This window comes from Camelus bactrianus, chromosome 26, assembly GCF_048773025.1.
Source record: "Camelus bactrianus isolate YW-2024 breed Bactrian camel chromosome 26, ASM4877302v1, whole genome shotgun sequence".
Classification (NCBI taxonomy): domain Eukaryota; kingdom Metazoa; phylum Chordata; class Mammalia; order Artiodactyla; family Camelidae; genus Camelus; species Camelus bactrianus.
Window position 1 is genome coordinate 4,888 of NC_133564.1, and position 16,020 is coordinate 20,907.

The window sequence follows — 16,020 nt, forward strand, 5'->3', positions numbered from 1 at the left end:
GGGCCGCGCGGAAGTCCTGACCTGCATGTGGCGCCGGCCGGAGGCTGGGGCGTTGCTGCCACCAGTGGGCGGGGCAGCGGGGCAGCGAGGCGGGGGCACCCTCACCTGTCCGTGTGTGGGGATCAGCCTGGGCTCCGTGGCCTCCGCTTGCACCGGACGTGGACCCAGGCTACCGGTGGGCAAGATAGAGGACTGAGCCCAGGCACGCACGGCTGGCCAGGTAGGGCACCTGAAGTGCAGATCCGCCAGGCCCGCTGCCGGCCTTGAATACGCGCTGCTAGGCAGTTTCCAAGAAGACGGGATCTGTCATAAGAGGGGAGGTAGGGCTTGGGTGCCAGATGTCGGGTTGGGTGCAGTCTCACAGAAGAGCCACGGTGAGAGGGCGCAGAGCGGCCCCTGTGTTGGCGGGGCTAAGAGTTTGGGGTATAGGGTCTGGGTGGTGTGTGCCTTTCTCTGTGGTCTCCTCACTCCAGAGCAAGGGGCTCTGCTTCCCCCCTCCCCTCACTGCACTCCCTGCCTTCCCCAGCACCACCTGGGGTGTGGTCATGTCGAGGCAGGGAAGGCCCAGGGAAGGGGCTCATTCAGGGCCAGGGGCCACTCTGCAGGGATGCTGGACCTGACAGCAATGCAGTGCTTCGGAACTCCCCTGGGCTGGGTTTCTAACCAGTGGGATGGAAGGGCCTTTCCTTCCTGGGGTGCATTTGGGGGAACTAGATACGTCATGAATGTCAGCCCTGAAAATGGAGGCTGTGCTACATCCATTCTTGGAAAGAAAAATCAGGCCCTTCCAGCCCAGGTGACTCAGAAAGTCAGTCAGCAATGTTCGGGGTCCCCAGTTTAGGCTTTCAATTAGAGCTGAGCGGCTCAGGAGGCCAGATCCCTGTCCGTGGCTCCAGGAGTAGGCTTTCTGCTGGGGGACAGGATCCTCACAAACACCTGTGTCTTTGTGGGTCACTCCCCTCTGACAAGCTGGGAGGCAGGGTGCAGTTGTGGGAAATCGTGTTTCCATGAGGAGAGGGCCACCAAGTGGTGGGGGCACAGGAGACAGTGAGAAAGAGTCCCGCAGCCTTTCTGGAATCAAAAAACTGGCAAATGTGAAAAAGTGCATAATTTGTTTTATTGAACAGGCTGCTTATGTACGTTTGGAGGGCCAGGTTCAAGGACTCTGCATCCCTCCAGGACAATAGCCTCAAGAGAAGAACAGACAGAGCAGGAAGAGATGTGGGGTTTCTCCCAGGAATGAGGCAGAACAGGGATTTCTGCAGATTTGCAAGGAGACCCCGACCGCTGAGCACGGGGTTACAACCCCACGTGACCCTTGTCGTGTTTGGCTTGGGCTCTGGGTCTGGCCTGATCATGTATTCTTCCAGCTGAGTTCCAGAAATTCAGAGGGTAGACTTGGAGAGGCTGCGTTTGGAACCCGGTGTGGAGACGGAGGGTCCTTTATCCTGAGTCCCCTCAGCCTAATCACTGTAGCTGAGTTCCAACACCACCCAGGCCCCCAGGGTGGCCGTGGAGGGGAAGCAAGCCTGGCAGGTGACCCAGGGGTCCCACTGCTGTGCCCCTCCCTTATCTTTGTTCCCTTTCACCCCGGAAGGTGTGATTGTCTCATGTCATGGTGACAAGCCATCTCTCTTCTCTGTCAGGTGGGATCCCCACCCCCGCTCAGCCTTCTTTCTGCATGGATGCTGAAGGACCAGGCTCACTTGAAGTTCTGAGATTGAGCAGTAAGGTGGAAACAAAGAAACCAATGGAAACAAAGAAACAAGTCATTGTGGCAAAGCTCCCCACCACAGAGAAGCTGCCCTGAGTGGAAGGGAGGGTGTGGGCATGCCCATTTGTTTCGTGTCTCCCAGTGCTCTTCGCTTTCTTATTGCAGACCTGCATGGTTACAACAAAATGATCTGCAAAACTGAAAATATTTACTCTCTGGCTTTTACAGAAAAGGCTGACCAGCCTCTGGTTCCCGTACCGGTCAACTGATTGGAGTACCTTTCCAGTTTGGAAACATCTGGGCAGGCCCAGGTTTGCAAAATTCTTTAAGAGTAGTTATGGAGTTTTGCTTCTAAACATTTTTATGGCTGTATACTTCTGAGCTGAGGTTGTGCTGTGTAATTCTGAGCCGGGATTTTCTCAAACTGTTTCTTATTTCTTATACCGGACACCCCTAAATTCCAAGGGGAATGGGATGTTAAGGAAGCCATGGAGTTTAGGAAAAAGATACAGATTTCATTTCCATTTAAGCATCGATGTATCTCCATCCTAGGCAGTATCGGTTCTGTGGTATTGATAGGGGAACTAAATAGCAACCAAATTTATAGAAAAAAGTGGGTCATTGGGTAAACAAGTTCTTCTTTTCAACATTTTTGTAGTGTTTGCAGTTTAAGATGACCGTTCCTGAGAAACAGGCAGCCTCTTAGAATGAAATAGCATTTTCCCTGAACCATACTCAATTTTTATTTCGTAGACAGCAGGAAGGGCAATCACACATCCAACACTTGGGGACCTCAAAGATAAAACGTAACTTTCTGAGAGCACACTCCCCCCGTCTCCCTCTGCTCTTTTCACTGTCCCATTGTCCCTGAAGGCTCTTTCATATCTTCTGCTCATGACTCCAGTAACTCTTCCTTCTCGTCCCTCAGCTGGTAAGTTTACTTTTCTACTTTGACCAAGCAAACTGAAGCCAACAGAAAAGAACTTTCACCAGCAACTCCCAGCACATCCGCTCGCCTTCTGATGTCTGTGACCTCACTCTCGCTGCCCCACCTCTTATTACAGGTGACATCGAAAGCCAGGTCATCCAAAAGTCACCAGGGGGCCCATCCATACAATCTTCTCCGAGCTGTCACTCCCACATCCATCCTCTCTGTCACTACCTCATCTATTTTGTTCTCCTGCTAGTTGGCTCCTATCAGTATATAAAAGTCCATCCTCTTAAAAGAAACAAACAGCACTCCTTGACTCTAATTGGCCCCCACCAATTGCCACCCCATGTCTTTGCAGCAAATCTTTAATGAGTCGTTTAAACTCACTGTCTGCATATTCTCTTGAGCCATTCCCTTTTGCACCCACTCTGGCTTTTCCCCTGATCCCTCGCTCTATGGAAATTGCTCTGTCAAGGCCATCAGTGACCCCACGTTGCTAAATATAGTGGTCAGTTTTTAGTCTTCATCATGCGTGGCCCTTTGGCAGCATTTGACCCGGCTCTTCCATTTCTCCTCCCCCGTGTTCCTGCTTCACTTGGCCTCCAGCCCATCGCTCTGCTTTCGATCCACTGGCTGGTCTTTTGCCAACGTCTCCTCTTTTTTCCAAATATTTACTGCGAATGTGCCTCGGAGTTGGGTCCTGGGTCTCTCCTCTATCTCACTGCTATACTTTTGGTGGAAGCAACCAGACTTGGAAATTGACATGCCATCAATTTCTCGATTTGTCCAAAACTCCCTGATTGGTCTTTTCCATTTGGAACTCTCTCCCTGATACTCATATTCTTTTTCTTTCATTCATCTTGCTTTCACATTCATACATATGTTCTACTGTGTAAATTACTTTTCCAAATTTTGAATCAGTCCATACATATCATGTGAAATGCTCAGATCTCTATTATTTCCACTAAGATGCTTATTCTACCTTAGAACCTTTCTGCATTTCTGTATTTATGTCAATAAAGTGAATAGTATTTCTACAAGCCTCATAGTTAAACAGTGTGTTTGTTTGGGGCTATTATGTAACATGAAATAATGATACATCAACATAGTCCTTTTTCATTTAATTTTATGTAACACCAAGATGAGGTTTTTGCACTGAAGACTGTTTCGTTGAAATTTTACCTACGTTACGGACAGTCAGTTTTTGTGAAAGCCCTCATTTCTCCCCTTTTCTGATATATTTTCCATTTGGCTATTATAACATATACCTTGGCATGAAATAAAATTCCAAATCCATTCACATAATAAAATTAATACATTTAAATTATATTTTTTAATGTTAAAAAGAAAGAAAAAAAAACCCAGACTCCTCTACCTATTAGGCATTTCTGTGGCAATATCTAATAGACTCCTTAATCATGACATTGAAGAACTGAGCTGATTCCAGCCCCTTTCCACCTGCTCAGCCCCATTTTGTCCCATCTCCTGTGGATGGAGAGGACATCCATCCCATTTTCCAGGTCCAGATGTTGGAACCATGTTCTTTCTCTCTCTTTCTCTTACACACACACAGACAGCAAATCCAGCTTGTTAGAAAATTCTGGCTACTCTGAATTCATTAACCACCTACTCCCTGTTCCCCACCCTCCTAGGAGCCACCTTCAGCCCCTTGTTGGACACCAAATAGCCTACTTCTTCCATCTTTGCTTTTCTACAATCTCATCCACACAGAGTCAGAGGGAGCCTATAAAAGCATACATTGAGGGGGTGGGTGTAGCTCAGTGATACAGTGCATGCTTAGCATGCATGAGATCCTGGGTTCAAACCTCAGCACCTTCACTAAAATAAATAAATTAACCTCCTCCAAAGAAAACCCAAAACAAAAGCATAAATTGGACATCACCCATCCCATCAAAACTCACTAAAAGGGTCACCATTCCAAAGTCGTCCCAAAGTCTTCCAGGACCCGGCCTGCTCTGCCTCTCCGCCCACACTCTCCCCATCACTCTGGGGGCCTCTGGCTCCGGCTCTTCCTTCTTCCTCCGGATCTATTCTGCTTCAAGTTCATTACTCCTTGAGATCTGCCAGGATTGCCTTATTCCCTCCTGCCTGCCTCCCACCCCACCACCATCACCTGAGTTTGCTCATATCACTCTTATTTTTCCCCAAGCTCTTGCTACCCCCATCATGTTGCCTGTTTTCTCTGCTAAAACTCTGAGCCCCCAGTGATGGGGAGTCGTGTCTATTTTGTTGACTAATAAAGCCCAAGAGCCTTGGGAATGGGTATAGTTACTAGATTCCCATAAGTAGTAGGAGCTTATACAGATTTGCTGAATGAATGCAGAGGTCCTGGTCCAATTCGATGGAGCACTTCTGTGTCCTGCTCAAAGATTAACTCTCCTTTCCTCCTGAGAGAGGGTGACCACTTCCTTGGTGATCAAAGGCAAGATCTATTTTCTTTATGCTGTTAACCTTAGGCGGGGAGACTGGGGGATCTTCATTTATATTTTAAAATTTGATTCACTCTGCAGTTTGTCTCCTGTCTATGTATCCTTTTGAGAAACCGTTTATGAGTGATCATTCTTCCATCAGATTGAACAGGATCCAGGGGGAAGTACCAAGCCTGTCCCATCGGCCATCCTGTGTGTCATGTCCTGTGACCCAGTGGATGCTCAGCACGTAAGTGAACCAACAGGAGTGAGTGAAGAGATGGGAACATCTCATTATTGTGGTGGCTGCACTCTGTCCAATGCCTTGAGATTTGGGAAGGGTTTACAACTGCGGAGGCGAGATGTCAGGTCCTCTGTGCTCTTCCTGAGTGCCCTGGCCTTACCCATTCCCCCAGCCCCTCTGGGCAGCCAAGCCCAGGAGCTGGGCCACCGGCGATTGTGCTGATCAATAATCCACCTCACCCAAAGTCCGGGGGTAAGAGCGGCCAGCACAACTGTTTGTAGACTCTGAAGTCAGGTCCTTGGAGGAATTCCCCACTGAACAATGTTTTGGACCTTTTATTTTTCTCTATAGCCTCCAGCTGAAGAAACAGATTGCCTTAGGTACATGAAAGGTGAGGACACCTACTATCCCCATGGAGCCCAGGTGGGGCTGGGAGTCTGCTGTTTGTACAGCCGTTGGGCTCGTGTTGCTTTGGGCATCCCTGTGCCTGAATTCCTGCAGTACACTCGGTGGTAAGAACGGGGGTGCCTGGCAGGGAGGGAAGCGGGTCGGGGGACTACACAGCTGGGGAGACGTTAACCTGTGGTGAGCTGGAGCCGGCTGATGCATGGAATCTCGGTGCAGGGAACTCTCCAAACTCAGAGAGGTTCCCACTCCCGCAGGGTCCCTTTGATCAGGGTGCTAGGCTGTCAGCACTGCAGGGTCCCTGTGAGGATCATGGTGCCTTCAGGCAGTGGGAAGTGAGGGGTCCAGTGGCAATTAAATTAACTGTGCACCCAAAGCCAACCCCCGTCTCTTTCAGCCTGTTTCCTAATCTGCAAAACTGGTATGATGTTAACCATCCCGCAGGTTTGTTGATGGGCTGGGACACACTAGACAGCCAGGAGCTGGAATTCCTCTGTGCCCTGATTGTTATCCTTCCTTCACACTATTTACTCTCACAAGTTCAGTCTCTCTGTCTCTCTCTCATTCACTTGTAACTTTCTCTCCTGCTCTGGTTTCATTTGATTCCCACCCTCCTCCCAATCCCCAGATGAGTGAAATTAATTTCTGTGTGTCAGTTCCAAATTCCCGGGAAAGATGCTCTGTCCCCTCTGGATTGGTTGTCCAACCCATCAGTTGCAGTCAGAGGAGTGAGTCCCTCTGTGACCAGAGGAGGGGCTCTGCCCAGCCCCCCAGCCACCATTGTGGGAGCACATAGCTCTCCGAGGAGGAGGTACTGGCTGTGACTTGGTGTCACTAAGTGTGAATTTATCTCTCCTCTTGCCCCACCTTCATCCTCCTAAACAAAGATGAAAATTAAACACTCCCGAGATTTGTGTCATGGAACACTCAGGGTGGGGGCTAAGAGGGCTGGATTCCCTGCTGAGTGTAAGGGGCTACAGTGACTCCACAACGAGAGCCTGTAAAGGAAACAGCACCGGCCCCACCGGACCCTTAGGGTGCTGAGTCTGCGTGACATTGAGCCAGGCTTCTGACCACAGCTCAGGGGTCTGGTCCGACCGGTTAGTCTTTGAAACCAACCAGCTTTGGATTCCTCAATCCCTCCCTGAGGTTTTACCTGAACCACGAGCTTCTGTATCTCTGAAGACAGATGATGAGGACCCTTCACGTAAGGCATTTGCACAGCCCTGTGCGGGAATTTGTGCTGCACGGTCTGCCCGACGAGCTGACCAAAGTTCGTATTTCACTGATCTTAGAAATAGTCTGGTTTCCTGATGCACTGTTTCACTGAACAAGCAACAGAAGCCACCTCTGGCTGATAAAAGCAAAAAAGGGACTTAAAGAAAAGATACTGGGAGGGTGCATGGAGTGGCCCAGACCAGAGCCGACCCGGGGGCCGTAGGAGATGTTGGGGAGCCCCAGGCACCAGGCTGCGCAGGGTGCTACCGGGCCCCCTGCTCCCCCAGCAGGGACCCCACCTCCTCCTGACACTCCACCTCACTGCAGGTTCATGTCCCGGCAGGGCCAGGTCACACTGAAGCCACCAGCACACACCTCAATGGGGGAGTTGGCCCCTTCTCAGCTGAGGGCGTGCCTGGTGTGGGGAGAGGCCCAGTTAGAGGAAGGCGGTTCCCCTACTGTTCCGAGTTAATGCACAAGTCAGTGCCCATCACTCAGGAGAGCCGGGCTGGTCCGACCTCATTGTGGTGACTAGGCCATCTGAGTTCACGTATTACTTTTTAGGTTGGAAGGCCCAAGAGGGAGAAAAAGTGGAGGTTCTAGTACTTATTTTGTATTTCCCATGTACCAGGTGCGGTAAGCAAGCCACTTCAGACAAGGCCCATAATAACCACATTAATAGGCCACGGAGAAAGTCATGCAGTCAGGCCTCTGCAGACCCGAAACCCGTGTCCTCATCAGTTCCGTAGTTACCAGTGGAAGTTGTAGGGATTTATGGGACTGTGTGCTCCTGTGGGGGCTGGGATGTGTGTGTTTAAATCCACATCTTCAGAAACTCGGCCAGAACCACAGCCACTGATTGTCTGCATGGAGGCAGAGGAGGGGAGGCTTCCAGCCTCTGGTCCAGCTCGTGTGGAGCTCAGAAGTTGCTCCTTCTGTCCTGAAAACAACACCAGAGCTGAGGGAGCTGCAAACCCACTGCTCTTCTTAGATCCACAAGAAAACTGAGGGGGAAAGCTGCTCCCAACACAGAGAGGCAGCCGGGCAGGCTTGGAGAGTCACAGCTCCCAGGGCAGAACCCGCTTTTGTAAGAACCCCGGGGGCAGGCAGATTTAACAGGTCCCTGAGGCCAGCTGGAGGCTCAGCGTGGGGAAGTCCGAGTGTGACAACTCCAGGGGGCCAGTCAGAGGGGCCCCCTGCTCTTTTTCATGCATTTTACCTCCAGGACCCTATCCTGTTCTCAGAGTGAAGATCATAGGAAAACTCCTCATGGTTCCTGCCAGGAAAGGAAAAAATAGCTCTATTGAAATACACCCAGAACATTCTCTTCCATTGTGGGGGGTTGTGTTTTGTTTTATTTTTATGAGAATTTATTTTACCAGAGCCTAACCTACCTGGGGGAAGGGAAATACCTTCTGTGTCACCCAAAATGGGGTGGGGGAAAGAGACACACTTGTGGAGGTCACAGCTCAGGGCACAGGCTCAATGAGAACTAATCACAGGACTACAGAAGCCCTGCTCTGTCCCGCTCCCCCAACACCTTACCTCCATGTCAGTAGAGCCCCTGTGTAATAACAGGAATAAAATTAAAAGAAGTAAATGTCTCAGGAGTGTCTAGGGAAAACCCAAAGACAGCGGGGAGATGAAAACAAGGACACACGGGTGGCTTTAGCCTCTCGCACGAATAGCTGTAGCAAACTACACACAGCCCAGCCCCAGTAGATAAACAGAAATCCTCACAGAAGAAACTATTTATTTTGGTTCTCTTACCCAGTGCATTCCATGGTGCATCCTCGCCTAGAATTGAGTGGAAGCAAGTCCATCTCAGAAGGGACATACCTGAAGAGAAATGGCTTTCCAGACTCTGAAGGGCAGAGAAAGCACCAGCCTGGGTTAGAGAAAGGTGAGGGGTGGGGTAGGGTGTGGGCTGCCTTCTTCCCCAAATAAGGAACCTTCCTGAGGCCAGCACAGAGGGAGGGAGGGCCATAGGGTGGAAGCAGCCGGACTTCTTCCCGAGAAGTGATTGGATGCCTCCAAGGGACCATTCAGGTGCCCAAACTGTGTCCTGATGGTGGGAGCCTGTCGGTCTGCCTCAGAGCCCAGGACTGAGGTGGGCGCACAGCAGGCCGGTCTTACTTGGCCGGATCCATTTCACTTCTCCGAAACCCTGTGTAAAACATGAAGTGTGGACGACCTGGTGAGCACAGCTCTGCCCTCAAGACCGGTTTCAACTGCTCTCTTCCCAGAGAACAGCATCTCTGAGCCCGTCCTGGGTGACCTCACAGAGATCACCCTAGTGGCCCAGGCTAGTGACCGGGAACATGTACCTTCCTGCAGCCAACCCCAGACGTCCACTGATGCATCATATACTGACAAAGATGTGAGTTCCTGTGCATTGGTCTAACAGCAGAGACTCTGCCACAGGCCCAAGAGGTGGTGTGTGGGACAAGCAGGGGTGCAGGAGTGTACGCAGTGCAAAGGTGTAAGTGGTGGCAGGGGTGCAGGGGCTGTGGAGGGTGCAGGCAGTTCAGGGGATGCGGGGGTGCAGGCAGTGCGGAAGTGCAGAGAGTGGCAGGGGTGCAGAGGTACAGGGAGTGTAGGGGTGCAGGAAGGTGCTCAGGCACGTGGCCAGGGTCAGAAGGCAAGTGCACATCCTCGCAGTCAGCCTGACCCCGGGAGATTGGTGCAATGGTCTGGGGTGGCGGAGGGGGCGGAGGGGGCGGCGGCGGCGGTGGGTGGGAGGCTGCCCGGGCAAGCCGGTCGATTTCTTCTCTTCCCTGCAGCCTGGCCTGGGGGGGGCGTTGGCCGCCGGAGATTCGCCAGATGTTGGACTCCAGGTAAGCTTGCTCCTGGGTGGTGGGGCGGTTAGGTCGGGGGCGGTGGCAGCGGCAAGGGGGCGGAGCGGGGCTGCCCCTGGCGAACTGATGGAATAGCTGCCTTCTCCCGGCTGCCGGGCCTGGGAGCGGCCTCTGCTGCCCCAGGTCGCCTCACACACCTGTCCCACTCAGCTTGCTTAGTGGGGAGTGGAGGCGGTGTGGTTAAGGTGCAGGGCCCACGGGGATAGGGGGGCTGCCGCGTGAAGCCGGTCAATTCGCTCCGCTCTCCCCCGCGGCGGAGCCAGGGGCGGCTTCTGCTGCCGTAGAGGCGGGACGCCGGTCTCCAGGTGAGCTTGGTCCTGGGAGGCGGCGGCGGCGGCGGCGGCTGGGGGTTGGGGTCCGTTCCAGGGAGCTGCTCCATTTCTTCTCTCCCCCGCGGCCTGGCCTGGGGGCGACCTCTGCCGCCAGAGATTTGCCTGAGGTCCGACTCCAGGTGAGCTTGCTCCTGGGAGATGGGTGCGGTGCAGTCAGGGGGCTGGGAAGGTGGTGGCTGCGGGGATAGGGAGGCTGCCCCGGGGGAGCTTGAGGATTAGCTCCCATGTCTGTGCCGCGTGGCCTGCAGGCGGCCTCTGCTGCGCCAGGTCCCGGGACAACCCTTTCCCACTTTGCCTGCTGGGGGCGGGAGGCAGGGTAGTCAGGGTGCACGGGTGGCGGGGGTTGGGGGCCTGCAGCGGGGGAGCGGGCACATTTGCTCCCATCTTCCCCGCGGCTTGTCCTGGGGGCGGTGTCTCTTGCCCTGGGTTAAGAGACACGTGTATCCTAGTCGGCCTGGCCCCAGGAGGCGGGCGTGTTACGTTGGGGGTGGTGGCAGCAGCGGCAGGTTTTCCCATGGAGCCGGTCCATTTGCTCCCATTTCTCCCCATGGTTTGCCCTGGGGGCGGTCCCTGTTGTCCCTAGTTCGCCGGACGTCCATCTCCAGGTCAGCCTGCTCCCTAGAGGCGGCCACCGTGCGGTCAGGGGGCAGGAGCGGTGGCTCCTGTGGGGTTAGGGGGCTGCCTTGGGGAGCTGGTGGATTGGCTCCCGTCTCCCCGTTGGCCTGGTGTGGGAGTGGCCTCTCCTGCCTCAGATCACCAGACACACCTGTCCCATTTAGCCTGCTGGGGGAGGGGCGCCCTGGGCCGTGCCTTTAAGGTGTGGGGGAGGCGACGGCAGGGGTAGAAGACCTGCAGCGCGGAGCCTGTCAATTTGCTCTCCTCTTCCCCACGGCCAAACCTGGGGGCGTACTCTGCTGCCCAAGAAGCCGGATGCCCGTCTCCAGGTCAGCTTGCTCCTGGGAGGCGGGCGCGATGCTGTCGAGGGGCAGAGGCAGCTGCGACGGCCGGCTGCCCCTCCTAATGGGGCCACTTCTTCTCCTCTCCCCTGACCTGGCCTGGGGACGGCCTCTCCCGCCCAAGATTAGCCTGAAACCCCACACCCGGTCAGGTTGCTCCTGGGAGGTGGGCGCGGTGACATCAGGGGTTGGAGAGGAGGGGGGTCTGCCCCTGGCGGGCTGGAGGATAAGCTCCCATCTCTCTGGAGGCCTGACGTGGGGGTGGCCTCTGCTGCCCCTCATTCCCGGGTCACCCTTCTCCAGGACATATTGCCCCGGGGGTGCTGTAGGGTGCGGGGGCGGCGGGTTGTTGGCGGGGGTATGGAGCTTGCCGCTTGGGAGCTGGTGGTTTAGATCCCATTTCCCCCGCAGCTTGGCCTGGGGGCAGCCTCTGTTGCCCCAGGTCGCAAAGCACTGTTTCCCTGACAGCTTAACCACCGGAAGTGGGCAGGATGTGCTGAGGGGGCGGAGGCAGCCGCCAAGGCAACGACGGAGGGGGCTGTCCCTGGCCAGCCGGTCAATTTGTTCCCATCTCAACATTTGCTGCCCCAGTTTCGCAGGACGCCCTTCTCCAGTTTATCCTTCTCCTGGGAGGTGGGCTCAGTGCATGCAGCCCAAGGTCTGGGCTCTCCCCTGGGGAGGGGCAGAACTCCCTTCTTCTTCTTTGACTTTATTCTTCAGCGAAGTGGTTACTGGCCCCAATTCTTAATTCTGAGAAAGTGTAGCCTGTGTTACGGAGGAGCTGCTGGACAGTGAGGTTTCTGGGTGGGTTTTCACATCAGCTGATGCCCCAGGCAGGCAGGAAATCTATTACTTAGAGCTTCTTAGTCTGGAGTTGGGGGATGGCCCCGCCATCCTCACCATGCTTTTTAAAAATGTGTTACTCCCCTCTTTTTCCTAGGTGACATTTTAGGTTATTGGGTCCCAGATTGCTGGCACACTCATCCCTGTTCTCAAACATCTTTTAAACTTGGGTGAAGTGATAAGTTGGGGAAGAAGATGATTTACTGAAAGGTAAGAATACTTAAATTTGCATTAAAGCTACATTCTGTCAATCTTTCTCAAATGATTTTTCTCTGATTCTAAATCCATGACCTAGTGAATGTTGTACTCCTGTGTAAATCATTGATCTTCACATCACACTTGTTGAGTGGTCAACGAGATTTGTTATTTAGATTATTCCTGAAAGGAAAAGCTCAGGCTTTTGAGAATTCCTTGTCTGATGTCACCCAGGCAGTCACAGTAGAAGACAGAGCTGATATAAAAATCCCTCACCTGCCTGAACTGCAAAGCTTCTGGGATTACTGATCCCTGAAATGCAGGTGACTCTTGGTGATAATCTGGGGGATGGTTTACATGATCAGATTCTTCCAGCCCTGTAAATGGGTTCCATGGCCACAGCCCCGGGAGAGCTGGTCATAAGGGCCATATCGTGAGGGGTGGGATGGGAAGGCAAGGTCTAAGAGCTGGCATCACTGAGATTCCACACTCGCTAAACACAGACCCCAGAGCCTAAGTGTTGTCAGGTTCTGTTCTGGATTTGAGAGTGTGTTCAGACATGATTCTTGCCCTTCAGGGGTCACTGCCTGGGTGGAAGTAACCTTTACATAAATCTGGGGAGGATGACAATTAAGTAGATGGGCTGTTATGATTCTCAGTGTGCCCAGGCTCGCTCTTCCAGGCACTCGTGGGACTAACGAGAGTCATGTTATTCACTCATACACTGATTTATTACCCTTGAATTGATCATTTGTCCCACAGTAAGTGAAACAAGCGATGAGGAACCTGAGTTTTGTCCCCTTTCCTAGCACTGATTGTATCTGTCAGTCAGGCGCCCTGAGTATGCATTGTGAAATGGTGGTATTTCTTGCCCAATGGGACTGCACTGTCAGTTCTGAGAATCAGGGGAGACACGTGGGTAGGACAGCACACTGACACACATGGCACCCCCCCACCCCATGAGACAGCATTGTCGATGCTCAGGTGACCCGATGTAGACCGCGGTGCTAAACTTGAGCATGTTTAGTGATCTTGGTGGCTATGAAAATACAGACTGCCGGTCCCTACTTCTGGAGACACTGAGGGTGTGCACCCCAGAATTCTGCACTTTAAGAAGCACTTTAACTAATTCTGATGAAGATGATCTGAGTGTCCCACTGAGAAACACTGGTGTGCGATGCACCAGTATTGAGGATTCTCAGGGAGGGATGTCTTTTCAGGATGGTCCAAGGGCCCTCACGAGACTTTTGCCTTGGGTGTAATTGTATGTGTCCGAAAGTGATGTCTCTCACATCCAGTGCTTGTCAGCATGCTCTGTGCAGGGATTTGCTCTCAGCAGATATCAAAAACTATAAGTCTTCAGGTCACCGAGCTAGAGTGTGAGCGATCTTTTATTTTGGTTTTCTTTATTGCAATGCAGAGTCTCCCGAGAAGAGATTCAGACTGAACAGCTTTGTGTCGGACTTTGGAAGACCGCTGGTGCCCAAGGGGTTCTCTGGCAGCACAATGACGAATCTAGGTCCCTCTTTCACTGCTACGTCAATGAAGTGGACCGCTTGGACAAGGCCAAAGCTGGTATCCCAACCATAGCCCTTGACAGTGATGTTCGGCTCCAGGAAGCCATCAGATGCAGCAGGTGGCCAGAGGAGGAGCCGAACGGGCTCATGAAATGTGACACCCCCAGCTTCATCAACACGGACCAGAACTCTTCCTTTGGGGAAGATGATCTCCTGATTTTGGAACCACCTATTGTTCTAGAAAATAAGCCAGTTGCCCAGACCTCACACAAAGACTTGAATTGGAAATGTGCTTTGTCAAGTGTTTCTCTGAAGATGTGAAGTCTGTCTTTGTATGGCAGGAAGTCCCCTTTCACAAAATTGTATGTGTTTGTGTCTGAGAGAGAGAAATGGAGACAGACAGAAAGACGGAGACAGAAGAGAGCCCCCTCAGAAGAGAGCTAGTTAAGGTGAGGTTTTGTGCCTTAGTTTTTGTGCCATTTGGGGTTTTGGGGGGAACAAAGTATTTACACTGTCTCATTCTCCTCGTTGGAAACCTTGGCCCCGTCCTCAGTGTCAGCGGCCTTGAACGGGGGTTGCCATGGTGCGTTTCATCTGGCGCTGCCACTTCCACGCTCTGCCTTTAGCACGTTGCTTTGCCTCCCAGGGCTGCCACCCTTTAAACTGTAAGGTGAGGAGTCTGGAGTAGATGATCCATCCCAGCTCTGCTGTTTTGCAAATTTCTGATTTCGTATTCGGATGAGGCTGGGATACACCCAGAGCAGTATAAACCAGGCCCTACCTCCTGTCTCTTGCTGGGGCATCCCTCAGGTCTATGCCTTCTACTCAAGCCTTTACTGAGCCCAGCTTTTGTCAGGAGCCCAAGTGCCTACCGGGATGGCAGGAGACCTGTCTCTCGTGGTCACGGTGGCAGACATTTCTATTGCTTGTGCTGAAACAGCTCTTCTGAGATCCTCCGGCCACCCTTGCTCCAACCTGAGGACAGACCTACCGTTCCTTTCCTAGGAGGAGGATCAATCCATGGTGCATTTTATGACAATCCTGTCCCCAGGAATGCACGGAAGGTTATCAGCTGAGTGAGGGGAAGTGCCTCTGTGTCTCTGTGTCCCTGTATCTCTGTCTGCTCACAGTGCCCTGCCACCGGCTACTGAACAAGAAAAGTGCTATTCACCATGCTGTGTCTTTTGCAGATGTGTAGGTGATGGTCTTGTGGCTCATGTGTGGGCTTTGTGCTGGGATGGTGAAGGGCTTATAAATACCTCATCAACATGTATTCGAGATGGCCTGGTGCCACACAGACTTGATTCATGAAGGCATCAAGCCTGCACACTGGTTTGGAAACAACTTGGTTTTGATCAGTCACACTGCATGCATGACTCACTGCTGATCTCTGGGTGGTTTTTTCATTTTAGATTTATTCACCCAGTGTCTTGCTTAAGCTGAAAAGTATATTTATTTCACTAGAATATTCTCAGATTCTTTGTTTTCACACATCCAGTTGTTTAATTCCTTTAAAAATCATTTTGTGTTTATAATGCCTCCTAATTTCTATCAACTCTAGGTTCCCAGTGGCCTGAGCCATGCACCAGATTTGATGCAGGAACTGTTCCACCAAAAGAAATCCCTTTGCCATAATAACTTTTGAGGAAAATATTATTCTTTAAGGCTCTAACAGTAAATCGTAGAACAAAGCATGGAACATTTATTGTAGTTAATACATGTTCATGCAAAAAGAAATGATATTTTCATTAAACAATGTTGATTTTAATAAATTTTACTAATGTGAATATTATTATTCATAATTTAAATAACCAAATAAAACCACAGTTATTTATTATGAAGATTGAAAACTATTTACACTGTCTCTCAATTAGAGGTAGCTTTATTAGAAGACTGAAGGGTATTTAAAAGATGGAAAAATACCCATGATGACACCATCATTTTTATTAACTAAATATCAAGAACTGTGCAGGGTTAAGATTTAACCCTCTGCAAGCTGTCAAGTTAGCATGAGGTTGTTTGTGGATGCTGCCAGAAGACAGGAGACTCCCCCAGGTTCAGAGACAAAGAACTTCCTGCCAGCACAGCAGGCAGCTTGGGGTTCATGTTCATGTTGGTTCCTGAGTTTCTTTCCTTTTGCTGTTGTAACAAAGGACCACAGACTCAGTGGCTTAAAGCAATACACATTCATCATCTCACTGTTCTATTGTGCAGAAGTGCAAAGTCATTGCCAGTGGGCTAAAGCCAACGTGTGGCCAAGGCTACGTTCCACACCGAGGCTCTAGGAAGGGATTCGTCTTCCTACCTTTCCCAGCTTGCAGAGGTGTTCACACTCCTTGGCCCAGGGCCCTGTGTCACTGTGACCTCTGCTGCCACTT

At 51.8% G+C, this 16,020-nt stretch overlaps 1 protein-coding gene across 8 annotated transcripts in view; it reads left to right on the top strand.

Moving 5' to 3' along the window:
• Positions 1-1,733: 1,733 nt before the first annotated feature.
• Positions 1,734-16,020, top strand: part of LOC141575162 (uncharacterized) — a 148,648-nt gene continuing 134,361 nt past the window's right edge. Inside the window, exons 1-11 of one of the 8 annotated variants that reach the window (XR_012502539.1) lie at positions 4,626-5,324; positions 5,670-5,830; positions 8,716-8,844; positions 9,188-9,321; positions 9,725-9,778; positions 10,063-10,250; positions 11,556-11,720; positions 12,028-12,140; positions 13,546-14,091; positions 14,648-14,836; positions 15,204-15,350. Coding sequence is in view for 1 of the 8 variants with exons in the window: in XM_074353793.1 (XP_074209894.1) it covers positions 2,737-2,778; positions 5,238-5,324; positions 5,670-5,709; positions 8,716-8,844; positions 9,188-9,321; positions 9,725-9,778; positions 12,028-12,039 (498 nt within the window). In the remaining 7 variants the exon portion in view is untranslated. Of the gene's footprint in view, positions 2,026-2,642; positions 2,779-4,625; positions 5,325-5,669; positions 5,831-8,715; positions 8,845-9,187; positions 9,322-9,724; positions 9,779-10,062; positions 10,251-11,555; positions 11,721-12,027; positions 12,141-13,545; positions 14,092-14,195; positions 14,220-14,582; positions 15,167-15,203; positions 15,351-16,020 lie in introns of those variants that run through there. The other 7 variants (XR_012502542.1, XR_012502540.1, XR_012502541.1 and 4 more) reach the window with 7 other exon arrangements.